Source organism: Triturus cristatus, chromosome 9, assembly GCF_964204655.1.
Source record: "Triturus cristatus chromosome 9, aTriCri1.1, whole genome shotgun sequence".
NCBI classification, from domain to species: Eukaryota; Metazoa; Chordata; class Amphibia; order Caudata; family Salamandridae; genus Triturus; species Triturus cristatus.
This window is the reverse complement of record NC_140592.1, coordinates 613,450,144-613,473,697: the sequence shown is the minus strand read 5'-3', so window position 1 is coordinate 613,473,697 and position 23,554 is coordinate 613,450,144. Positions and strand designations below refer to the sequence as shown.

The 23,554-nt window shown below is 41.0% G+C and overlaps 1 protein-coding gene across 2 annotated transcripts in view; it reads left to right on the top strand.

The window, feature by feature from the left end:
- The window catches only part of LOC146798384 (uncharacterized), a 45,663-nt gene extending 23,825 nt beyond the window's left edge, over positions 1-21,838 (top strand). For both annotated transcript variants that reach the window (XM_085625648.1, XM_085625649.1), the window contains exons 2-4: positions 5,910-6,102; positions 16,349-17,437; positions 21,483-21,838. In XM_085625648.1, coding sequence (XP_085481774.1) covers positions 5,910-6,102; positions 16,349-17,437; positions 21,483-21,665 — 1,465 coding nt within the window. In that variant the 3' untranslated portion in view covers positions 21,666-21,838. The remainder of the gene's footprint in view (positions 1-5,909; positions 6,103-16,348; positions 17,438-21,482) is intronic.
- Positions 21,839-23,554: the final 1,716 nt, after the last annotated feature.

Here is a 23,554-nt window from a genome sequence, read left to right as displayed (position 1 = left end):
ACTGCGAGTCATGCAGCTGACCAAATTCTGTCCACTACGCCGCTTTTAAAATCCTGAATTCAAATGTAGATGTTCTAACACAAGTGGAACCCCACAATCTATCATTCAAGGCCAGGGCTGAATACTTTTTAAGCAACAGGTCAGCTATAATGGGTCCACAAGATTTCACTGCGCCACTTCTACGATGCCCCTGCGTCAAAACCTTACGCCTGCTTGAAGCAGGCGTAAGGAGTGATGCAGCACAATAGGTATAATCCTTCCTGAGCATTGCTGGAGTTGCGTCGTGCTTGCGGCACAACTCCAGCAATGTGTAGCCTTTGCACCAGCAGATGCGTGATGCGTCTTTCAATCCTTGCGCCATGATGCGCTGCATTGTAAATGCAACGCATCCATGGTGGCGCAAGGTTTTTTTTGCGTGACGCAAGTAAACTGCCACATCTCTGCTATAATGCAGAGATACTACAGTTTCTTGTAACTCTGCCCCTGTGTTTTTTAAACTCTAGAACCTGTAAGTCCAGCCACATATACACTTTTTCAGATTTACACATGTAAACGGCTTCTTGAAGGAGGCCCAATGAATCTTATTAAGAGCCAGTCGTTACCCTGTAAATTTAGCATGAATCTGGCTCTCTAGGGCATATATTGGACATCAGTACATTAGGTTTTGTTAACGGCATTGAATGACATTTATTACAATTCATATTATTGTCTAAACAATTGCCTGTCGAAGTAGTGAAAAGTCAGATAAGTTTTTGGTGTGCAGAATGTAAATTGTTGATAGTATATTTATGTATGTTTATGGAGGACGTGATGAGAGGTCTTTTTTTCTGGTTACATTGTCCTTCCCATTTGGAAGAGTATTTTCTGAATTTGTAATCACTTTGGTACCTTTTGACGAAACGGAGGACATTTTTCCCATAGTTGGAATCATCCACCTCCACTTAAACCTGCCGATTTTCGTGCATCCATCAACTAGGTGAAAAGTTATGATAGAGTAAAAAAAGTGGCAAATATAATATTAATTCGCTGAGGGAGAAATCTTGAAATTCTACAAACCTCTTCATAGATTTTTGCCAAATTTGGATAAGATGACGGGGCATGGTTCATCTATCCAGTGGTACTTTTGTCATTTGGTACAAATTCGTCAAATGAGGTCAAATAATTTTATACGTAGCTTCTCTGAAAAAGCTCTGTTAATGTTTTTGCTCAAAAAGGCAATTTTTGTTTCCAAAAACCCTGAAAATAAATGAACTAAAGAAACATTAGTGACATAATTGTAAAGTAAAATGTAAATAAATAAATACATTTAAAATGATGATCTACTTAATGATATAAATATCACTGCATAGTTCTCAAAATTTGACCAGAATACCAGATATTACTAAATAGGAGTCCAACAGATTACTTACCACCTTTTCAGCACATGCTGGTTTGATGTTGTGCAAGAGATAGAACTTTGGGATTTCCTTATCGATGAGGGTTTGTAGACTGGAATCTGCAGGTCTCTTGCCTTCATAGTGACAATGACCAATAAAGATTACTTTTTAATACATGCAACATGATTCTCTGAATAGTGCAGCAGGGTATGAGCAGTGCTTCAACGTATCTCGGAGTGCGAGCTGACAAACCCAAGAGCAAATGTTAGTTTCTACAAGACACGTTCAGCTTCTGTCTTTTTGTATTCTCAAGCTGAGAAGTAAGTGCAGATCCAATGAAGGTCCAGGACATCAAGTCACCTTGCCTTCCCAGAATGCAGAGCTGTGTGCAGGTTGCTAAGCACGGCAACATATTGTCTAAAATGCTGCCTCTTAGCATACTTTGCCATCTAGAAGTCCACTGAGAACTGACCAGTAACAGAATGGGATGGCTATAGAGGAGCAGGAAAGGCTTTCGACAAAAGATGCACACCTACAAGATGCTGCAGTGAAGTACATTGGCCAGGGCAAATCAACTGAACTGTTTATAGGTGCCAGACTCAGAGCATGGCTTCTCCAAAGGACAAGACAAGGAATCCAGTAACTTGCAAATGAAAAACAAAGAACATCGCCATTAAGTGTGGATGCTAGAACTCCCAAGATGGCTAACTATATCTGTACAGCAACAAGTTCAAGACTGTGATGGACCACAAAACCTTTGTCATTCTTCCGCACACCTCTCCTGCAGAATGAGAAGTGGGCACTTCAGCTCCAACTGTACACCTTCAACATTCAATACTACTCTTGAATGAATAGCAATGAGGATTAGTTGTTTGTGCACACAGGCCTGTTGATCTGATAAGATAGCAGGATCTCAAACAGCATTGAAGGACACGTTTTTTTTATTGTGCACGGGGTAAATGTTCCTGAAATCTTTATCGCTGAGTTAAATACAAGATGCCAGTAACAAGGACTAATGCCTCCAAGCTCTCCTAAAGGTAGCACAATACCACAGTTGGAAGCACGTCTTGAGGTGATACTCTGGTACAAGCATCTCCTGTAGTCCCATGGGAAGCCAGCTAAAGGTACAGTTGTACATCAATGTCACCAAGGAATAGTTAAAACCAAAGGAGGTGTGGTACCCAGGCATCAACACTTCTTTCAAGGACATAGTCTGTATACGTTGCTTCCACGATAAACGGAATCCCAACGCCAGATCCAAAGGAACCCTGGGTTAGACTGAGCTTTGAGCTTTCCAGGAAATTGGATGGATCACAGCTATTGTTGGCAGATACCATTGCCACACATCCTGTGGTAGAATTTATACACATTATCTCCTTTGAAATTGTTGTTTTAAGAGGTTCATAGCTGCTAATGAAATCCAAGAAGATCTAAATGTGGACAATGGACCATCTTTTTAAGGAGCAGAAGTTTAACACTTAAGACCAGGAGATAACATCTGATAGATGCCAGTGATAGGAAATTGTGGCGTAAGTGTACTGGTGAAACAACAAGCAGACATGGAATAGATAATCTACGTTGGTACCACAACATCTCCCACTGAACAAATATACACACCAGTAAATAGATAAACAAAGAGATACAAAACATATACATAAATAGTGAACAGTTAAAACATTAGAAAAAATCTGTTGAAAGTTTGTAAAGTGAATGACAAATAAAACCAGAGGTTGGGCATGTCATAGGAGGGCAGTTCCTTTAGACTTTAATCATCACTGTGGAAAGAAAGTGAATGAAATACCTTCATTCTGAGGACACAGACAGCAGGACAGTCAAAGAAGACTTGTTTTAAATCTTGGAGAGCTCATACAAAGTGGATACCCACATTGCTTGGTGGATTAGCAGTTAGGTCAGAGATTTCTCAATACATAATGAGTCTGAAAAGGAAATGCTGGTTTTTAGACACCATTCCTACTGTCCCTGCTCGGTCTCCTTCTACAAGAATGGCAGAGGGGAATGTAAGAGAAGGCATGAACTCAACAATGAGAGGGAAGCAGGTCTCATGAGACTCCCTTACCCCTCCTTGAATTAAGTTGTCCACATTTTGTTGTACCCTATGTCCACAGTATGGCCTAAAATGCACCATGTCTGAAAGGCTTACAAGTAGTCCAGTGGTCAGACTCTTGGGCATTGTCCTGTCCTATACACAGAGGCTGTCACAAGTCTTCTATTAGTACCCTGTTGAACAACTCATCTGTCTTTTTATAGACTGGTGCTGGATATCGTAGCATTTGCAAGCAACTATACATGGTACCTATGCATTGTTCTTGTTGTATGCTTAAAATGTGAAAAATGTTAATAAAAAAGAGTTAAACAACCCAACAAAGATATGCCCCACACTAGACTGGAATCATATTGGCATCAGTGGGGGTGGTGGAAGGGTGGAATCTGGTTGAGTGGAGCTTCTCAGACATCCCTCTCTGATGGTTGCTTTGGCTCCACTGAGTGCAAAAGGGTAGGATTTCATTTCTCCCTCCTCTCCTTCACGGCAATTCTCCTGGAATACTGGTGTCAGGGTGTGAGAAAGTCAGATTGGGCATTCTTCCCGATCCTGATGACACCTTTCACTCATGACCCAGATTTTCTTCTGGGCCAACTGGACCCGGCTTTTAAAGCATGGGAGACTGAGTGCCCAAACACTCTAGGGGAGATGTTTGTGGAGGGAACTGTGATTACTATGGAGGACTTGATGGAAAACTGGAACCTAGAACGGCATGATCACTATTGAGTAATGCAGCTCCGACACTGGGCGGGTTCCAGGGAGGTGGGATGGTAAACACACCATTAGAGAAAATGTTTGCAAACCACATCATACAAAAAGGCATCACCTGGCTCCAACGTTCCCTATTGGATCTGTACACGAAACCCAAACATACATACATCACATAATGGGAGCAGGACATTGGGAGGGAGATTGGGGAGGAGTCAGGTCAAATTCTGGCTTAGGGCAGTGAAGGCCTCCATCAGTGTAACTCATAAGGAGAATGCGTATAAACTGCTGACGAGATGGTATCTGTCACCCACTCGGCTTCACACCATTTCCGGAAGCTTTGCTAGAAGGGATGTGGAGAGAGGGGCACCTTCATTCACATACCCACATACAGACATCCTGGGGGGATATTTTAACACCTGCTTGTCACATCACGGTTACCCAGCTACCCCTTGATCCTCTTGTGATACGTTTCGGTGACGACTCTATACACGGCTTCTTCAGGCTGCCAGAATGTTTCTAGTTCATGTATAGAAGCAACAAACAACATCAACTTTACATCTCTGGTGGGGCAAAATTTGGTTGAATTATGCAGTGGAAAAACTTTCGGTCATTATTCATGGAACACAGGCAAAATTTAACAAAGTATGGAGAGCGTTTCAAACGTACATGTCAAGAGACTGGGTGGTGGGCCTACAGGCCACTTGTCCACCTGAATTGATTTGCATTGCCGGTCACAACATCAGCACACCGGGGATCCGGGAACCACCATATAGCACTGACTTACAATTAGCTACATAATCAGAGTTATGTTTGTGGGGGAGGGTGCGTGGAGGACACGAAGAGTTCTTGTTTGAGGGGAGAGGGGGTGATGACAATTGCATTGCAGGTTTTTGTAAAAAGAGCTATGTTGACCTTGTTGCTGTGGGGAGTGCTGTACCTCTGCGGGAAAAAAAGCAATGAATAAAGTGTTAAATGCTCCCCATTAGTTTCATACGATACTGGGATAATATTGCAAAGGAGTAAAGGGATTTAGGACCGCAAACTCGAACCTTTGCGATTTTTAGGCCATAGTACATGCTGTCATTTCCTCTCGTTGGTCTGTCTTAAAAGTGCAAATAACTTTGTGAATTAGTCCCAAAGTATTTACCACACCTCTAATTCAAATTATAAAATACAATTTAGGTCATTGTTCTTGAAAAGAATTACAGCTTGCTTGCCTACCTTTGTGAGTTTTGGTGCATCAAAAGGAGAGCTTGAAGAAGATCTTTTTTTTCATTCTGGCTGATCAGCTTCTGCCTAGCAAAGAAGGAATAAACAAGTGGAAGGCAGCCAGTTTTCTCACTCCCAAACACAAACCGCTGCAAACTTACAAACTGTCCTCCGCTAATCAGAATGGAGCTCTGCTTTTAGACACTTCCAGTTGGCTAATGGTAGTCCATTTTTTAAACAATTTAGCTGCTCTCGCCACCTTTTGTGGTTTAATAGCTCGGGGACATGCTGTATCTCTGAACATAAGCGTTTTTTCCTGGTCTGTGTGTGGGGTTCATCCTTTATTGTGGTCTGCCAGAGAAGGGGATTGAGGCATTCTTCTTTTGCCCTGATCATAGACATACTTAAAAATCATGAAAAAGCAAGATTCCACATATTTTGCATTTCTGCTGAATATTTTGACCACCCCTAATCGTAAGTGTAATTTTCTAAAGAAAGATGTATTCATGCGTTTTGTTTTTTTAAACCTATTTTGTTATCTTGTCCTCCAGGTTTCCGCTCCATAACAAAGAGCGTCTTCAGCAATGGCTGATTAATATGAACAGGGAGAAGATGGTACCCACCAAACACCAGCACTTGTGTAGTGAGCACTTCACTTCATCTTGCTTTGAATGGAGGTGGGGTGTCCGCTACTTAAAGTCAGATGCAGTGCCCACTATCTTTCAGCACACTGGGAACAGTCTGGTAAGTCTGGACAGCTGAATTTTAGCCAAACTAAATTTCTGCAGAGTGATAGACTTATTAAGCATACAGTATAGTTATTTGTAATTATATTTCTCTTGATGGGGTGATTACATCTGATGCCAGTACCTATGGATTAGGTGCTGTTTTCTCACAAATGCAGAATGGTGAATAGGTAGTAATTGCCTGTACCTCATGTATATAGTATCGGACACTGAACAATGTTACTATATCATTGAAGAGAAACATTGGCAGTGTTCTGAGCTGCAAGACATTTTAGAAAATATGTCCTGGGCATACCATTCACAACGAGAAGTGACCAAAAGCCTTTGATCCATGTGTTATCTCCCAAAGGTTCTAGAGTTATTTCTCCAAGAATTGCTAGATCATTAACCGACAAGGAAGAGTTTAATTATACAATGCAATATGTGTCAGCGGATAAGAATGTTTTTGCCTGTCAAGGATTAAAGTTAATAGTAACTTATGTAATGATTCTGGAGATGATTTACAAGAGTATGCATGGGTGACAGCAATGGAGTTCATAGACATGAAAACTAGAACAATCAAGGAATGGAAAGATGCAGTAGATACGATATTGAATTAGTTTTCTTTAGTATATGGATCATGAAAGGTTGACCTTCACATGTGAATGGTTGGCAGGGTTACATGAATGGCAAGGATAAACTCAATGAGGATTAATGGGGTGTTAGTGGGGGTGCAAAATGAATGCTCCCTGTAGATATTAGAATTGAAGTTGTTGACTTTGCTCCTCAGGGCCACCTAGGCAGAAATAAAATTAAAAGTAGGATTAGTGAGTCGTTCTGATGTCTTGGGATGGATAAAGATGTGGAGAAATTGGTAAAAGAATATTTATGAACCACTAGTGACAAAATACTCCAAGCAGGCCTACAACCTCTATAAATTGTGCATTATCGAATGAGTAAATGGGTTAGGTTAGCCATGGATAAGATGGGTCCCGAGGATGTCATAGGAATTCATAATAGATTTATCGATTTGTTCTGATGACAGTTGATTTCTATTCCAAATAGTTTGAACTATAGTTTGTTGGAGAAGTGACAAATATAACAGTGCGGGTTATCCTGAAGACATGGTGCCAGACAATAGTCCACCGTTTTGTTCTGCAGAAGGGGAAGAATATTTTACAAAGACTAATATAGTACATTCCATAACAGTTGTGTACTATCCCAGGGTTAATCATCTAGTTGAGAGGATCAACAGTATAATTAGGAAAGGCATTCAGATGGATGTGGCATATAGCAGGCCTGTTGTGGATTATGGGAAGCAGGTGATGTGGGCTGAGAACAAGTGAATATTGCACAACAGGTCAATCACTATTTAAATTATTGAGAAGAAAGAAACCCAACCTGACTGTCTCCAGGAATAAGAGTAATGAGGAGGTCGAACTTGATAAAGACAAATTAAAAATACGTTTTAATCAAACAAGAGTTATATAAAAGCAATGTCGATAACATTTTAAGGACAACGAATTTTATGGTGAGAGTAGGCCAAAGTGTAAAGATGAAAATACTGTGAAGTGTTCACAAGGGTAAATCTAAGTTAATTTTGTTCCAGAGGCCGTAAAAAAAGTGGGAAAGTATTATAGGGAGTTATATGGAGTGTAAATGGATTGGGTAAGTTAGACAAGGAAGAGAAATATGGATACATTCAAACTTAAAAGGCCATGTTAGGACGTAGGAGAGCAGATGATGAAATGATTAATGGTAGAATAGAGACTAGATTGCCTTCTAAATTCATGGACTTTGTGTATAGATAACTTCAATCCATCAACCCATTTTTAAGTATCCACTTTTCTCTATTATCAATCGAATGTGCACATATACTTTGCATATGTTTGGCCTATAGAATTATCTCCATGCTCGTTTTAAGTATATACTTTTTATATATTTGATAAGATAGAATGCTGCACATACCTGTGTTTGAGCTTATTGTGTTATTGTCATGTGCTAATTTTATATTTGCAGTTTGTGTTCTGTTTCATAAGAAAAGTAAACATGAAGCTTTCTTATCTGCTCATAGAATGTAAAATACCAAGTTATGGAATTCTCCCATGTAATCTTATGTGGAGTTTGTTTGGAATGAGGGCCAGTTGCTGCACTGGCTAGTCTAGGAAGCACTGGAAGTTAACATAATGTCTCTTTATTAATTTGTGCGTGCTATTCTCTTCAGCGACTGTGGGAATGAATATTACACTATGGCAGTCAAACTGATCACCAAGTACACTGTTTACACATACGACTCTCAGGGTGGCGGAACAAACAGTCCAAGCCTTCTCAGGGAGTTAGTATTGAGAAAAGAATCTCAGCACTCAAATCACCCTATAAAACAAAATAGTTACTGTCCATCTTTATGGGAAAGAGAAGGAGTTCATTATCCGCTATGAATTGCTATACAAAAAAGGTATAAACAAGGGCACAGGGTTGTAAGGAGGTTTTACAAGGAAAGACACAATGTAATTGATACGGTAAAATGGTAGGTTCAGGCTTGCAGTGAAAGCATAAGCACATTACTGTATTTTTGACTCGTAGGTTAGTCTCTTTGGGGTCTCCATTGCAGTTCAGATAGCAGTTGTTCGCCAGTCTCATATTAGTCCCTTATGTCCGCAAAGGCCCAAAGCATTTGAGGTTTACTTGCTGTGGTGGCTGCAGGACACCAGTGCAAAGACCTTGCCATAGTGTACTGTGTTTTTTTTTTAACCTTAATTTCTCCAAAACCACTAAAAGGATTTACACCAAAACATAAAAAGCACTCTTTCTGGACCAAAATCTAACTTTTTTGCCAAATTTGGTGTAAATCTGTTCAGCAGCTTTGACTGTAGCTGTGTGTAAAGTTCCTATGAAAAAATGAATGGGGAAAATGTGTTTTGGGACCCCCCTTTTTCTCAGCTCCCGCTTTACAGATCACCCTGTGTAAACTAGACAAAAAGTAGCACTTTTTTGAAGAGTTTTGTGAATGTTTTCTGAGCTCAATCTAGTATAGCTGTGGCACTGAGCAGGAAGGCTTACTCAGAGGAACTAGTGTAAAGCATTTGAACAGCACCAAAACAATTGCAGAAGAAATCAACACAACACTCGAGAAACCCAACACCAATTTATAAAAATAGACTGTATTTTTATAAGAATTTAGACACCACACAGAACAAGATCCACCAGAGCATTCCAGAGGTATAGATTTCACAAGTAATAATAATTCAAAGCATTTTCACTCAATCGCGTACAAGCTTTGGCAAATTCTACGAATTTGACATTTAGAAACCTTTTCAAGGTAAACTGGGGTAAGTGTCAATTTGGTTGGGTAGAAGTACTTGGGGCGATAAACTCCAGCAGGAAGCTAGTCAGGGGGACCAGCAAGGTCCTTATAAACGGTTACCTCCACAGAAGAGCACAGAAAGGCTTCAAGCAGTTCCAGGCACTTTATCTGTGTTGTGTGTTGCAATCAATTCCTTTGGAGTGACCCTGATTGAAGAGATAAAGGATGTTGAAGATGCTCTCAGGATGCAATGCTAACGACCAGGATCTGCCTGCAGGTGCTCCTCAGTCTGCGAAGTTGGTGTGGGGCTCTTGGTTGCAGGGTCGTTGTCCCACAATGTACTCTCTGGTTTGGCTGAAGTCCAGTCACCACTGGACTACCAGTCGCCCAGTGTCGTCGTCACAGGCCAGTCCTTCCTTGGTTTGATAACTCGTCTTCTGAGGGGCCCAGCAACTCTCAAAGGGCCCGATCAACAAAAGTAATCTGAGACAAAATCCTAACTTTACAACTTTCGGTATTCACAAAAGGCATGATGGAGTAGTAGAGTTAAGATTTTGTCTGAAGACCAAAACATAAGACAAACTTAAGAATAAATCCTAACTTTACTACTCCTAAATTGCTTTTGTGAATACCGAAAGTCATAAAGTTAGGATTTTGTCTCAGATTACTTTTGTGAATTGGGCCCTAAGAGCATTGCGGGCTCCAAACTCTGGTGCAACCCTGTGCGTTGGGTCTTAGTCCTTGGTGCTGCACGGCAGAGTGGTAGTGACTTGAAGACTTTGGGCTACCAGCTTGCCCCAGCAGGCTTCTCAGCTGTTGTGTCCCAGGTGGCCAGCCAGTTGGCCCTTGAAGTCTCTTGGCTTTGCTGGACTCGGGAGACAACTTCTCCTTGAGCAGGACAAGGCGGGCACAGTCCCTTCCTTCGCTAGCCATCAGGTGCAGTCTTCTTTTGTGCAGCCTCTCTCTGCTGGTCTCTCGATGCAGCAGGGCAGTCCTTCTTTGGTCCTTCTTCCAGGTCCATTGAGATCTGTGTTCTGGGTGCCAGGGGTACCCTATTTATTTTCAGAAACTGGCCTCAAGGTAGGATGCAGGTGGTAGCCAATGGGCTAACAAGTTTCCTCCCTCCTAATGACCACCTCCTGGGTACATCATTCGGCCCACTATCAACATGACAAGACCCCTATCTCGACCAGCTGAGCTCCCTAGGCCTCCCCCAGAGGTGTGGCTACCAAGGAGCTACACACTCCTTGAAAAACCAGTTTGACAACTGGCTTCTCCTCTCCTGTCCCCAGTGTGAGCATGTCTGCGTAAACAATAGAGCGCCCCTCTCCTGAGTGCTACCCATTTGCCCTTCAAAGGCAGCTTCTTCCTTTGAAGCTCGCCTTTTGATCTAACACCAATGTGGCTTCCTACAGAAAGGAGGTAATGCCCCTCTCCCATGAAGGACCCTATTTTGCCCTTAGCACATCTAATTTATATTATGGTGCTGCACACTGTCCTGCTTTCCATATGAGATGTACACCAGATTTCCTTTTTTCAAAAACTGTCATGGGTTCTAAGGTTGTGGTGAAATAATCTTTGCCAAAATTGTAGTTGCCTCTCTCAATAAAGATCAGGAAACCATTGTGTAGAGAAGAGGTTTATGCTGTAGCACCTGAACCCTTGGTATCGTCAGGGTAACTGCCAACACATAGAACCCTGACAACAAACCTCCGCAAAACATTCTACATTATTTACCAGAAAGTTGATATGTCATGGTATGACATATCATGAGATCACAACCTCCCCAAACATTCTACATTATTTACCAGAATGTTGATATGTCATGGTATGACATATCATGACATCACCTCTCCCTGGTACCATATACTATGAACTTAAAGTAAGTCAGGTTATGCCAACTGAGGACTATCCAATTAAACAAACACCATTTTAAAGGCCAGAGCTCATGCAGTCCTGTTTGGCAGGGCTCAGGGCATTTCAGAGTCATTAAACCAGTACCTAGTAGTCAAAATGGGGGCAAAAAGTGTCTGTGTGATGGGGGTAAACCGTAGACATGCAAAAAAAACACACACACACGTTATAGTTAGGGCAACTGTTTCATAGGAATAGCTTTTTTTGTCTTGCGAATAACTTTGGCACCATTTGACGAATCTCCATGAAACTGTCCAAAAGTTGCCACTTTTTGACTAGTTTGTGCATGGAAAGGTTCGAAGTGATCTGCAAAGTGGGGGCTGAGAAAAAAGGGTTCCAAAATGCAAAATCTGCATGCATTTTCCATAGAACTGTTTAAGACAGGCTACAGCAAAAACTGCTGAACATAATTACACCGAATATGGGAGGAAGCTAGATCTTGGCCCGCACGTTGTGCTTTTTGTGATTTGGTGTAAATCTGTTCAGTAGTTTTAGGGATCTTTATTTCTCTTGGACCATCTCGCTCCCACGGAAGACTCCTGTGGGATCGGGAAAAAAAAAAAAATAGAAAAATAAAGCAAAATGGCATCTTGACCACATTTACTGTGTTTATTCCCCGGGTAGCTCACCCTGCGGGCTATATTCATAAACAGGCCCATTGGGGCCCACTTCTGGCACCAAAATTTGTTTGTGGGAAAGGGGGCTGGACGGCCCCCTACCTGAGCCTCCAGAGGTCCCAGGGAGCCCACCCCCGCAGCCGTAATTAGTTTGAGGGGAGGGGGAAGTGCGGCCCCCCTGCCCGAGCCACTAAAGGCCCTGGGGAGCCCACTCCTGGGGTCAAAATGTAACAAAACTGAGAGGGGGACCAGACGGCACCTCTCCCCTTTTCTTAAATAAGTGACTCTGGGGGATGGGGATCAGTGTGGGCCTAGCAAGGCTCGAGGGGAATGGCTGTGTGGCCCCCTTCCCTTTATGTAAAAAGGCCCTGGGGATGGGGTCCCCCGGGGCCTAATAAGGCTCAAAGAAAGGAGCTATGTGTCCCCCTGCTATTTCATCAAATAAAAAGGCGATGAGGGATGGGGTCCACAAGGCCTGATATAGCTCTGAGAGTGGAATATATATATTCACTTAAAAAAACTAAGGCCAATTGACTTTATAGTTAGGTGTGATTAAAAAAAACTTAGAAATTGACTGACAAACAAAAGGTGAAAGTAATGTTAAAGTTAGGTGAATATGTCGGTAACAATATTAACATTTTGAACTGAAACCCCCCCGCCCCACAGAAATGCACCAGTTCTAGTTAGCAGAGCTAACTATAACTTGCACCCCTGCCATGCACTGCTTATGACCTGCCCTATTACATCACTCATGACATGTTCTATGACATCATTTATAATCTTCATTGTAATCATGAGATTGTCCAAAGATTTGAAGTATCAAAGGTTCAGATTATTTGAAGCAGCTGAAGAATGAACCCCAATGCATTTCGGGTATTAAATTACCCTTCATCAGGAGGAGAGATCCTGAAAAGACGTAAAAGTAGGAGTAAATTGAAACGACAGTTTAAAACAAACTAACGTTAGTCGGGTTGGTGCCTTGAAGCTGTAAAACGTGATTGTGTGGATTAATAAAAAAGGAAAATAACCCGTTGAATCAAGGGCAAAAAGAATGTCGACTGCCCATGTCAGAAAACACCAATGTGCTGCCAACTGATAAAACCGTTTAGTTTATCCACGTATTGAGGTGTCACCCTATGTTGCGATGGTTTGGAAAAGTGTGAAAGAAGATATAACACCAGTAGCCCAAAATGGTTAAACTCAGTATGAGTTTACGTGCAAAGTAACAAGTGTGCCCGAAATTAAAGAAAGCATACCTTGATGTGAATGAGGACAGCGTTCCGCGTGCTCCCATGAGTTTGTGAAGGTTTGCACGGCGGGCACCGGCAGCTGTCGTTATAAACAGTGAGAAGGGAAAGTGTACTGTGAGTCATGCTTGTGGCGGCCATGTTGGAATGGGTAAAAGTCAGTGATCACAAAGGTGACTACGATGTTTCAAAACAATAATAACGATGTTGAAAAAGAATATGGGTAAAGAAAGTTGATCGTGGTAATCACACGACCATGTGTGTGCCTCGATGTCAACAGGGATAGGTGTTGCATGTAGATTAACGTGGCGGCCATGTGTTGCCATGGTAGCGAATACTAAACATGTTACTGTACGTGGCGGCCATATTAAGATAGGTAAATGTCTGATAACCAGAAAAAATGGAAAGTGACACAGAATTAAAAACTGGAAGTGATGAAGAATGAAGTAGAAAACGTGTATGAGAATAACACAGAGAAAAGCAAGGCAGAAGTATGAATAGAATATAAAAAATGGTAGATGAAAAATAAGAGATAAGGTTTGAGACGAATAAATGATACATTACTCAAGGTGATTATAGATGTAAATAAAAATATTAAAACCTGTTACATGAAAAAATGAAAGATGGTCGAACGAAAAGTTCAAGGCTGAAAATAAAGGTTATGGAGAGGAAACTAGGATGAAAATGAAACCAAAGCACAGTGCAATGGACAAAGATGGTTTACATGAAACAACTCGTTTCAATTTACTCCTACGTCTTTTCAGGATCTCTCCTCCTGATGAAGGGTAATTTAATACCCGAAATGCATTGGGGTTCATTCTTCAGCTGCTTCAAATAATCTGAATCTTTGATACTTCAAATCTTTGGACAATCTCATGATTACAATGAAGATTATTCCATGATGAACCATTAACAATAAAATATTGATTTTCAATTTTCTTCAAACTTTTGGCTTACTTTGGATTTGCGACGGCGTCGCCCACAAGTGGTTGTGCTTTAGGAGGGACACCACCCAGCTCTGAGTGGTGCAACTGGTGCATTTATCATTACGTCTTGGTTTAGAGGACAACTCCTCCCAGCACGCCCAGAACATTTTGATATTCTATACCATTAAAATAAAATTGAATTTTTTTTTTTCGAACTGGTGTGCGTGGTATATCACATAATGACATCATTTATGAGATCACCGATTACATCATTGATTACATCATCCAAGGTCCTTTTGCACACATTGCTCTATAAACTAGTGTGGCATTAAAGGCCTGTATGTAAGAACAAAATAGCTCAGAATAATATGAAGCATCATTAATGCCACCACAGATAAAACTCCCTTGGGTGTAGCACGCATGTGTTATGTGCAACATTGACCATACCTTTCATGGATAGCCTAGTTTGCATTAATAATCAACCACAGATATACGGAAAACTGTTATTTCACACAATGTTCAATCTTTACACAAGTGTTCAGGGAAAGTCAAGTCCCTCAAAATTCTCAACATGTCTTCCAAAATTAATCACCTACTGTGGACAACCTTTATCTGTAGCAAACGCCTCACAGTCACTGAACCTACATTGGGAAATTATGTTGATAAGAGTAGAAAAGGGGGTATTTTAAACAATGTTTAATTCATAGAGATAGTGCAGACCGTGAAACTCATGAGAAATAGACCAAAAAATATTGAAAAGTACCTACTAAGAACAGTATACATTCTATGCAAACCCTGTTCAAAGAGACACTATTCGCTTTAAATAACTATTGCATGAAAGTGCTAATGGTCATACTACCTGCAGCCTTCATATTGTGCTGTAAACTTTACAGATACACCATCTTCAAAAGCTAAACAAGCATAAGTACATAGGTTAGTACACGGTCAACACGATATTCTATGTTATGTAGAAATGGGCATGCTGATCTGATTCTGTCTAATAACTCTAGGCAGCTTACAATACTTAGTATCTAATATGTAGAACCTGTGCCCTGTGGAAAACTATTTCTACAGAACCAAAAAGCTTGTGTGGTACATACTGGACACAAGTTGTCAACTGTCAACTGCGCTCCGATTTGCTCATCAATACAAAGATTTGTAACGTATCCAATACCTCTACACATCTGTGATGCATTAGAAGCACATCTATTTTGTAAACACTTTCACCCAGTACCTGGACACAGGCTGTACCAAATTAGTTAGAAAAGTAATATGGTAGCAACCCGCCATTATGTAAACTATGAAGCAAACTACAACACTCATTGGATGGTGTCATTTGAGATGACATCAGTGATGCCATTAATTATGTCATAGAACGACATGAGTGATGTAATATGTGAGGTAATAAGCCGTGCATGGCGGTGGCGCCAGTTTTATTTAGCTCTGCTAACTGTAACTGTGAATTTCTGTGTTTTCTTTTATTAGTTTATAACAAGTTTGTCATTGACATATATTCACCTAACTATAACGTTACTTTAACCTTTGTTTTTTCCGTGAATAGAGATATAGTGTAAAAACTCACATTGCACCAGTAGTGCCTGGCCCTGAATGGGGCTACATATTGTGTGAATGTGCACATTATAGAAGAGAAGAAAGGTTTCACTCACAGGCAGGTAAGTAAGCCAGAGGCTGAAGTGGAGTGACCCTGTACCCTACACCGTATGCTGAGGCCGGCACCAAAATGTCAATGACAAGGCCGCAGACCAATAGATGATTTAAAAAAAATCCCATTTAAATATGTATAGTAGACTAAATAAGTATTGAAAAAGACAATAGGCCTGGTGTTGGTTGCCAAGCGTTTCGCTTTGTCCATGCTTGTTTTGTTATGTTTTTGTAAAACTTGATTTTTGGGGGGAGCCTCCCTGGCCTTTATAGAAAATAAAACATTGGCTAAAACAAAAATATTTTTTGGGGTCTGAAAAGGTACGCTTTGGCATAATAGTTCCTGGCTTTGAATGGAACGACTGTGTGCGGAAGTGCTTCTTAGCTCAAAGCATAAATAAAGTAAGAATATCCTGGGCAATGAAGATAAGTTCTGAATGCACGTCTCAGGATTATATTTAGTCATTTTTTGTATGTATATTTTCTCATCTAAGTTAGACACACTTTTGGAAATAATTTAAAACTGAAAGACACTTGGGACAAAGAGCTATTCCTCAGTTTAGTAACTTGTAAAATCGTTCTTGTTTGTTTGCAGAAGAGAAAGAACGTATCAAAAATGGGAGTTCGAAAAAAATTGATGATTGACAGCAGCATTGCTTGCAATTCTCCAGCACCGCAAGCCGTCCTTGTTCGCTCTTTGTCGGAGATTCAGGACTTAAAAACACTTGCATTCTCCATTGACCCATGCCAGTCTTCAACGTCGCTATCCATTGGAGGGACCCAGGACTTCGCCAAGGATTCAGATGTCCATAGAGTCTCAGCTCCTATTGGATCTGTGAATTTATTGCCAGTAATACAAATTGTTGAACCTTTTCAAGGTGTATCTTTTTCATCGAACACCAAAACTGATATTATTACAGCACCTGAACATACATCAGGTCTGGCAACTGCTCATGCAGTTGCAGTGAAACAGTTAGACATTGATGTAGAATGGTCCCATGAGGCACCCGAGGATTCGTTAGTGGTGGCATCTGAGGAGAATCTGGAAGGTTTGCCTGTGTCCTATGAATGTACAGCCCCTACAGGAGATAATGAGTGCTCTACTACATTGGTTCTCGAAGAAGCACCTGCAACATACTCAGTGGATGAAATAAACTGGCCTGGGGCACTGATGATCAAAAATGTCTCCATAAATCCATCAACTGAAACGGATGTGTCTGCATTAACTTCAGCAACGGCTCAGCAGTTACAGCCACAGCTAGGAGTAACAGCCCCTGAAGTTCCCCCTGTCCAAACTGATGCAGTCACTCTTGTCACTGTGCTTCCAGAGACTGTGTTATCTTCTGCTATTTCTGCACCAATTGTCTCTACTCTGCCAATTGTGTCCAATCATGCAAACACATTATCACCTGGCTCTTTTCAGTCCACTGACTCAAAGGTTGCTGCAAGCTTGGAGGAAAGTCAATTGGAAAATTTGGATGAAACGACATTGCCACTACATCTGGGGAGCAGCGTTACCAATGAGCAGCTTGTTGCCTTAGCCGTGAGCCTCCAGAAGAAAGTGAAATTACTCCAGCAAAGACACAGACGGCATCGCGCCAAAATAAAATCTCTGGAACGCATTGTGGAGGAACTCAAGAAAGAGAACTTGATTTCAGAGGAGAAGTTGAAAATGTTGGAAACGGTACAGTATATTAAACTCTGAGTTAGATGGGATTTCTAATTCTCTAGAACATGTGAAATGTATAAATGCGTCACATAAACAGAGAAATCAGTCTTTGCCTTTTAAAAGTACTTGCGTTTTTAAAAGAGCTGTACATAGTGTAGTTCTGCACACTTATGTTAGTCTTTTAGTTTCGAAATCCAAGATTAATTGTTTTGCTTAACTCTTCCAATCACATTTCACATCTCAAATCCTGGAGAGAAACATGAGCGAAACTTCTGCAAGGTGCACTTAAGTAGAACAGCATTTCTTTCTAAAGAATTCTGGGGCAGATGTATGAAGGCCCCATTTTCCAATTTTCTAATTGCGAATCCTTGAAATTCGCAAATGGGAAAGCGCAAAACGGCATGCATGAAAGTGTGTTGAACACTTTCTGCGATTCCTAGGGGATTGCAAATGACCCATTTCATGACTATTAATGAGGTAGGTCGCAATTTGCGACCCCCTAGGAATCGCAAAAATCACAGGGATGGTGGCAGACCACCATGTTCGTGATTGCTTTTCAATAAAGCAATCTTTATTTTTGTAAAGCAGCTCGTTTTCCTTAAAGAAAAAACGCATGCTTTACAAAAAAAGAAAAAGAAAAGTTTTCCTTTCATTTTTTAAGAGCAGGCAGCGGTTCGTGGGTCCACGGCTTGCTCTTAAAAATGCTTTTACAAACATTCACAAAAGGGAAGGTGTCCTTGGGGACCCCTGCCCTTTTGCGAATGGGTTACCACCTACTTGAAGTAGGTGGTAAAATGTGAATGTTTTGAGACCCCATTTTGGTTGCAAAACATTAATGCATAACGATGAAATTCGGTATTAGGAAGGGACGCCCTAAACACGCCCCTTCCTAATACCGAATCGCAAACCCAAATTGCGATTCGGTAACATGTTACCGAATCGCAATTTGAGTTTGATACATGTGAAAACCCTTTTTTGCCGTTTGCTAACGCAAAAATGGTTGATACACGTGGCCCTCTATGAGATCAATCTTCAATGCGCCTAAATAATGAATAATGATGTCATCTTTGAATCTGTGAATTTTCCGGCTGTACATTGCCACACTTACTGCCCTTCCTGGACATGCCTTTGGAATACCATAAATTGTTACGGGCGTTCGCCACAATTTCCTCAATTGGTTTTCCGAACTACAAATATAAACCATCCTGCGCAATTAAATGACTTCAGTTATTGCCACTGAACTTACTCAATTTTAGAGCATATAGGTTATTACCTAATCACATTCTAGGAACTCCCCTTCTTTAGGTGATCCAGGACCCCACTTTCTTCACTAACAGGACAAACAGCGAGTGTTGGAGCCCATATATAAGAGAAGATTCCCTAAAGCATTAGTGCAAATAAATCATTTACACTGATTCCACAATGAAACAAGTGTTTTATTCTTCAAATGTTTGTGAAAAACCTTGTGAAAATTGTAGTTTTGGTAATAATTATACAGAATATTCCATAGTCATAAGTTTGGCCAAAACTGAGAAGCTTGTTGCCTATACAATACAACAATTTGTCCAGCTAGAAATGTTGGGCAATAACAACTCACCAATACAAATTGATAATCGTGTGCAAAAAAAGTTATCTTTTTTGTTCTCTGCGAATCTGAAGTCCATTAGAGGTTCAACAAATAGCTGTTAGGGCTACAATACCTTGAGATCTATTTGTAGGCATTGTGAGCAACACAGATCTTATCATTCAGTCACTCATTTATTCCTATTTATGTGTTGATTCTTCTCTGCATGTGATGAAGTAAATTATTGATTCAGAGCCATTCCACATCAAATGATGATCACATCATCTGTGTCACTGCTAAGATTGCCTTCAAGAGTGCCAATTGAGAACAAGTAAAAGAAGTTTTTAGCAGAACCATAGACTGATTTCATGTTGGCCACTTGAGTGCCACATTCGATCACTACCAGCAGGATTTGTCCACTTTGTTTAACCATCCTGCACCACCACTCCAAAAGGTCAATTTTTGCAGCTCAGTCCTTATAAAGGCAAGTGAAATTTACAAAGGAGCGGAACCAGCGGTTGTGTTACCTCACAAAAAGAAATCTGCTTTCTTGGCTTTTCAGTTTCCAAACATTTGCCTCTAGTGTGGTTTGATATGTGTTGCCTTGTCCGCATATTTAGTAGAAGGTGCAGCTTTAACTGCTAGTTTTTGTTTTATTTGGCTACTAGCATGGTTTACTCCATTAGTGTCCAAGTAACCTAAAATTCACTTTAAATGAGATATACCTATGAAATTGCAAATTAGACCTGCCCATTTATAGTGAAGTGTAAGGAGAGACTTTGTAGTGGGAAACCTTTTGATATGTGGAGCCTTGGTGGTAAGCCCAACTCCATCCCTGTTGGAGGGGGTGCTGGCCCCAGAACGACTGTGGTGTAGCTTAGTGGGTGAGTGCTCATTTCTCTAAACACACACCTGACTCACGCAAGCTGCCCCCAAGGGTAAAAGGACAGTGCCATCTTTGAGTTTTCTTAGATTGGTGCAATGTGGGCTAGTTTGCAGCAAGAGAAACAGGATGTGCTGCAAAAGTGGGGAGAGTTGCCCCCAGACCTTCCTTTTTCCCCATTTGTTAGGAAGTGTCTAAGAGTCACCCCCACCCACTGGCTAGTAAAAAAAACTTACAAAGCTGGCACCTCACTCACAGCTACTCAGAAAACCTTCTAGACCTCTTGAAGTTCAGAAGAGTGTTGGACTGCAGTCAATGATATGTGCAGACTAGAAAGTCTGGACCTGCTCTCACTTGTACCGAGGACTGAGAAGTGGACTCAAGGGGTCAGTTGACTCACCCCTTATGTGCCTACAGGAACACGACAAGCTGTGAAAAGCATTTTCCTTGAAGTGACCAGAACTACTGGACCTTGACTGGACCCTGCTGGTTGCCTCTGCTGGAGTGAGTCCTGGTCCTTATATGCTGCCCCTGAGGTCCTGGAAGCCTTATCAGTGACCCAGAGGAGCTTCTCCCGAGACTCTGAAAGGTTAGGGCTTCAGGACCTCCTGCACGTCGGTGGGACCTCACATCAAAGATGTCCTATTTAGATGCAAGTTTGTCAGATAGAGTTTCAGGCTTGCCGTGATGGAGGATTTTGAGCTCCATACGGAATACTATGTCAGAAGGTAAAATCTTTGGCCAGGATAAACCTGCTTGGTGTATCCGGCTCACACTCCATCAGAGTTGGCTGAAATTGTGTCTAGGTCCCAGTCTACTGCGCTGATAGACTTTTATTGGCACTTTGTGCTTTTTATGCCATTGTCACTTAAATCTTTGAAAAGTATTTTATACTGTTCCACTTATTGAAATTTCTTTTAATTTACTGTCATTTGTTTGCTAAAATGTACTCTATTTTTCTAATGTGGTTTGGGATTTTTATTGTTTGATGTTTTTACTATATTACTGTTTTAATACTGCATAAATACTTTACATATTACCCTAAGTTAAACCGGTTTGCTTTGTGCCACAGCTACGGGGTAGTTGAGCTCCGGTTAGAGTAATTACTTTTGAGGTTCACCTTCACAAGTTAGTGTTATTTTTCCTTTAGGTGGGCAGCCGCTCAGTCTAAATAATGCACTTTTTTACAGTGGCCACCTTAGAAAAATAAGATTGGTAAAACCAATAGGTCTTGGCCCAATGTTGTGGGCAAATCATTTTGGCTCTGCCAATCGATGGTGTTGTAGAGCAGAATTGACAGAGCAATACAGTAATCATGAAGCACTCTCAATCTATATGATTCATCTTTCTGTATGTTTCATGTGGAATCCATGCCTTAAATTCTCTTTGCTTAAAGCCATTGTGTGATATGTCACGGTAGACGTATTTTAAAATTCAGTTGCAGAAACAGACATTTAATGGCTGAATGCCTTGAAAGAATAATTCCCTACAAGTCTTTTTGTTGTGCTTTGTTCGAGGTATCGATAAGTTGTCATGTAAGTGGAATGCAGCATTTAGCTAATCAGAGTTCATGTACAAACGTGTTATGATGACTGACTGCTTTGCTGTTTCAGGCATGTTTACAGTCCAACATGGAAGTTCATGAAACAGGGGGTACTGTCGCCATCCTCTGCCAGAGCAAGGAGGACACATTGTCCTATGATGTGCAGCAGCAGGAATCCGAATGTGAAGCCATAATCCACCTGGAAGACAACACAACGGATGAAGCAAACTCTCTTTCTCTGATCACATGTTAAATATTGCACTTAAATGTTACCGACAAATTTAATTCAGGGAGGAGCATGCTTTTGCTCTGCTAACTGTAGGTAATGGATCATTAAGAAATTCACTACAGTATAAAATACCTATGGTGTTATGGCACTTTATTGCTAGTTTCGTTTCTCTACCTAATATATTTTTCTTCGCAAAATCTGTGTCTTGTGTTTTTCATTTTTAGTTCATACATTAGAGTTGCTTGAGACTAAAACTAAACAATTGCCAAGATATTTTAACTGATACATTACCACATTTATATTTATTTATTTTATTTATAAAGTTTTACATAGCGCATACATAAGATCAAAGGCAACAGAGAGGGAGACAAGTAGGTCAAACAACAATGTGAAAGTGCAGGATAAACAAGAGTACAGAAATATCAGAACGCCACAAACACTAACATGAGCATGAGCATATGTGTGAGGAGGGAGCATCAGAGCATGGCCTCAGGGAGGAGTAGGTGCGTTACAGGTTCAAAGAGTATGCATAAGTAGTGCTTTCACTTCTTTTTTGAAAGAGGGCGTTGATAGTTGATTTATACTGAACTAATACTTCCAACCAGCCCTCAAGATCAGGGCCAAGGAATAGGAGAAGCATTAACCTCTGAGGAAACCCCCTATATCTATGAGGTAGTTCTCACTCCTAAATACTACATCAAGGGCTTGCGTGATATCTTGAACAGGAGCAATATCCTTTGCCTATTTAAACATGTAGCATCCCTTGCACAAGCTTTTTTTTCCAGATGATTTGGAATGGGTCAGATTCTTGAAACTCCATGGGATACCCATGGTGACTCGACCCTAGTGGGATTTCGCCAACAGCAACTTCGACTTGCAGTTCTGGGAGAATCGTAACAGCTAGTAAATTAGGGCATAGATGCTCAGCCACACGTCCTTACTCAAATCCATTGGGAAAAAGGGCCCCCCTCAGTTCTGCGGGGCACTAACAGTATTAAAGTTTAAGGGGCAGCAATGTAGGCCTCTGACAGGTAAAAAGGGGGAGCACAACCCGGGCCACCATCTATTAGCCCAGTTTACTCATTCCAGACTTTCAAGTCTCTAACATCACTGGTACGTGTTTATTGAGCTGCTACAGAATAATCCACAGGCATTGAGGGCAGAGCACACATCACTTTAAATCAGCACTCTTTGCACTTTATCATTTTAATTTTTTTTTTTTAGCTTTTTGCACAGTATATCCCCGTTAAGCGTAGATGATATGGATTGCAAGGGCCACCTTGTCCACCAGCTCACTCAATCTTTGCCAGAAAGTCCAAGTCCACTCACAAGTCCTTAGGACAAGCTAGGCCTCATGCAGGGTTGCACAGTACAGGCCTAACTAGAGGAGACTCGCCTTATTTTATGATATTTAACCATCTCAATAGTAGAAGACGTACACACCAACAGATGGTCTCGTAGATTAAGCTTTTTTTCCACCTGTAAGTGCAAATAACTTTGACTTATGAGCTCATGCGGACCAGGGGACCATTGTTATTCGAATGACTCGAGACTGGTGGCTGGGGGTATGGGGAGCATTTCGCATTTTACTGTAAAGATTTTAAGTAATTGAACGTTCCATAAATAATTATAATTGGTGAACTAACACCATGGTTTTCCTTTTTAGGTCCCTCCCACCGACAGATTTAGCTGCCTGGTCCGAGCTCATGTCATTATACAGCATACATTTACATACACATAACATAATACATACATACATATATCAATAGGGATGAGCCATTCTACCCTTAGAATGCGGGTTGTCACACCTATAATACACATCTGTTTGGCTATTAATACACCTTACACAGGAACAACCCCATACAAACTGTTTTACATTTCACATGGGAAACTGACCCATCCATTTGCTTCAC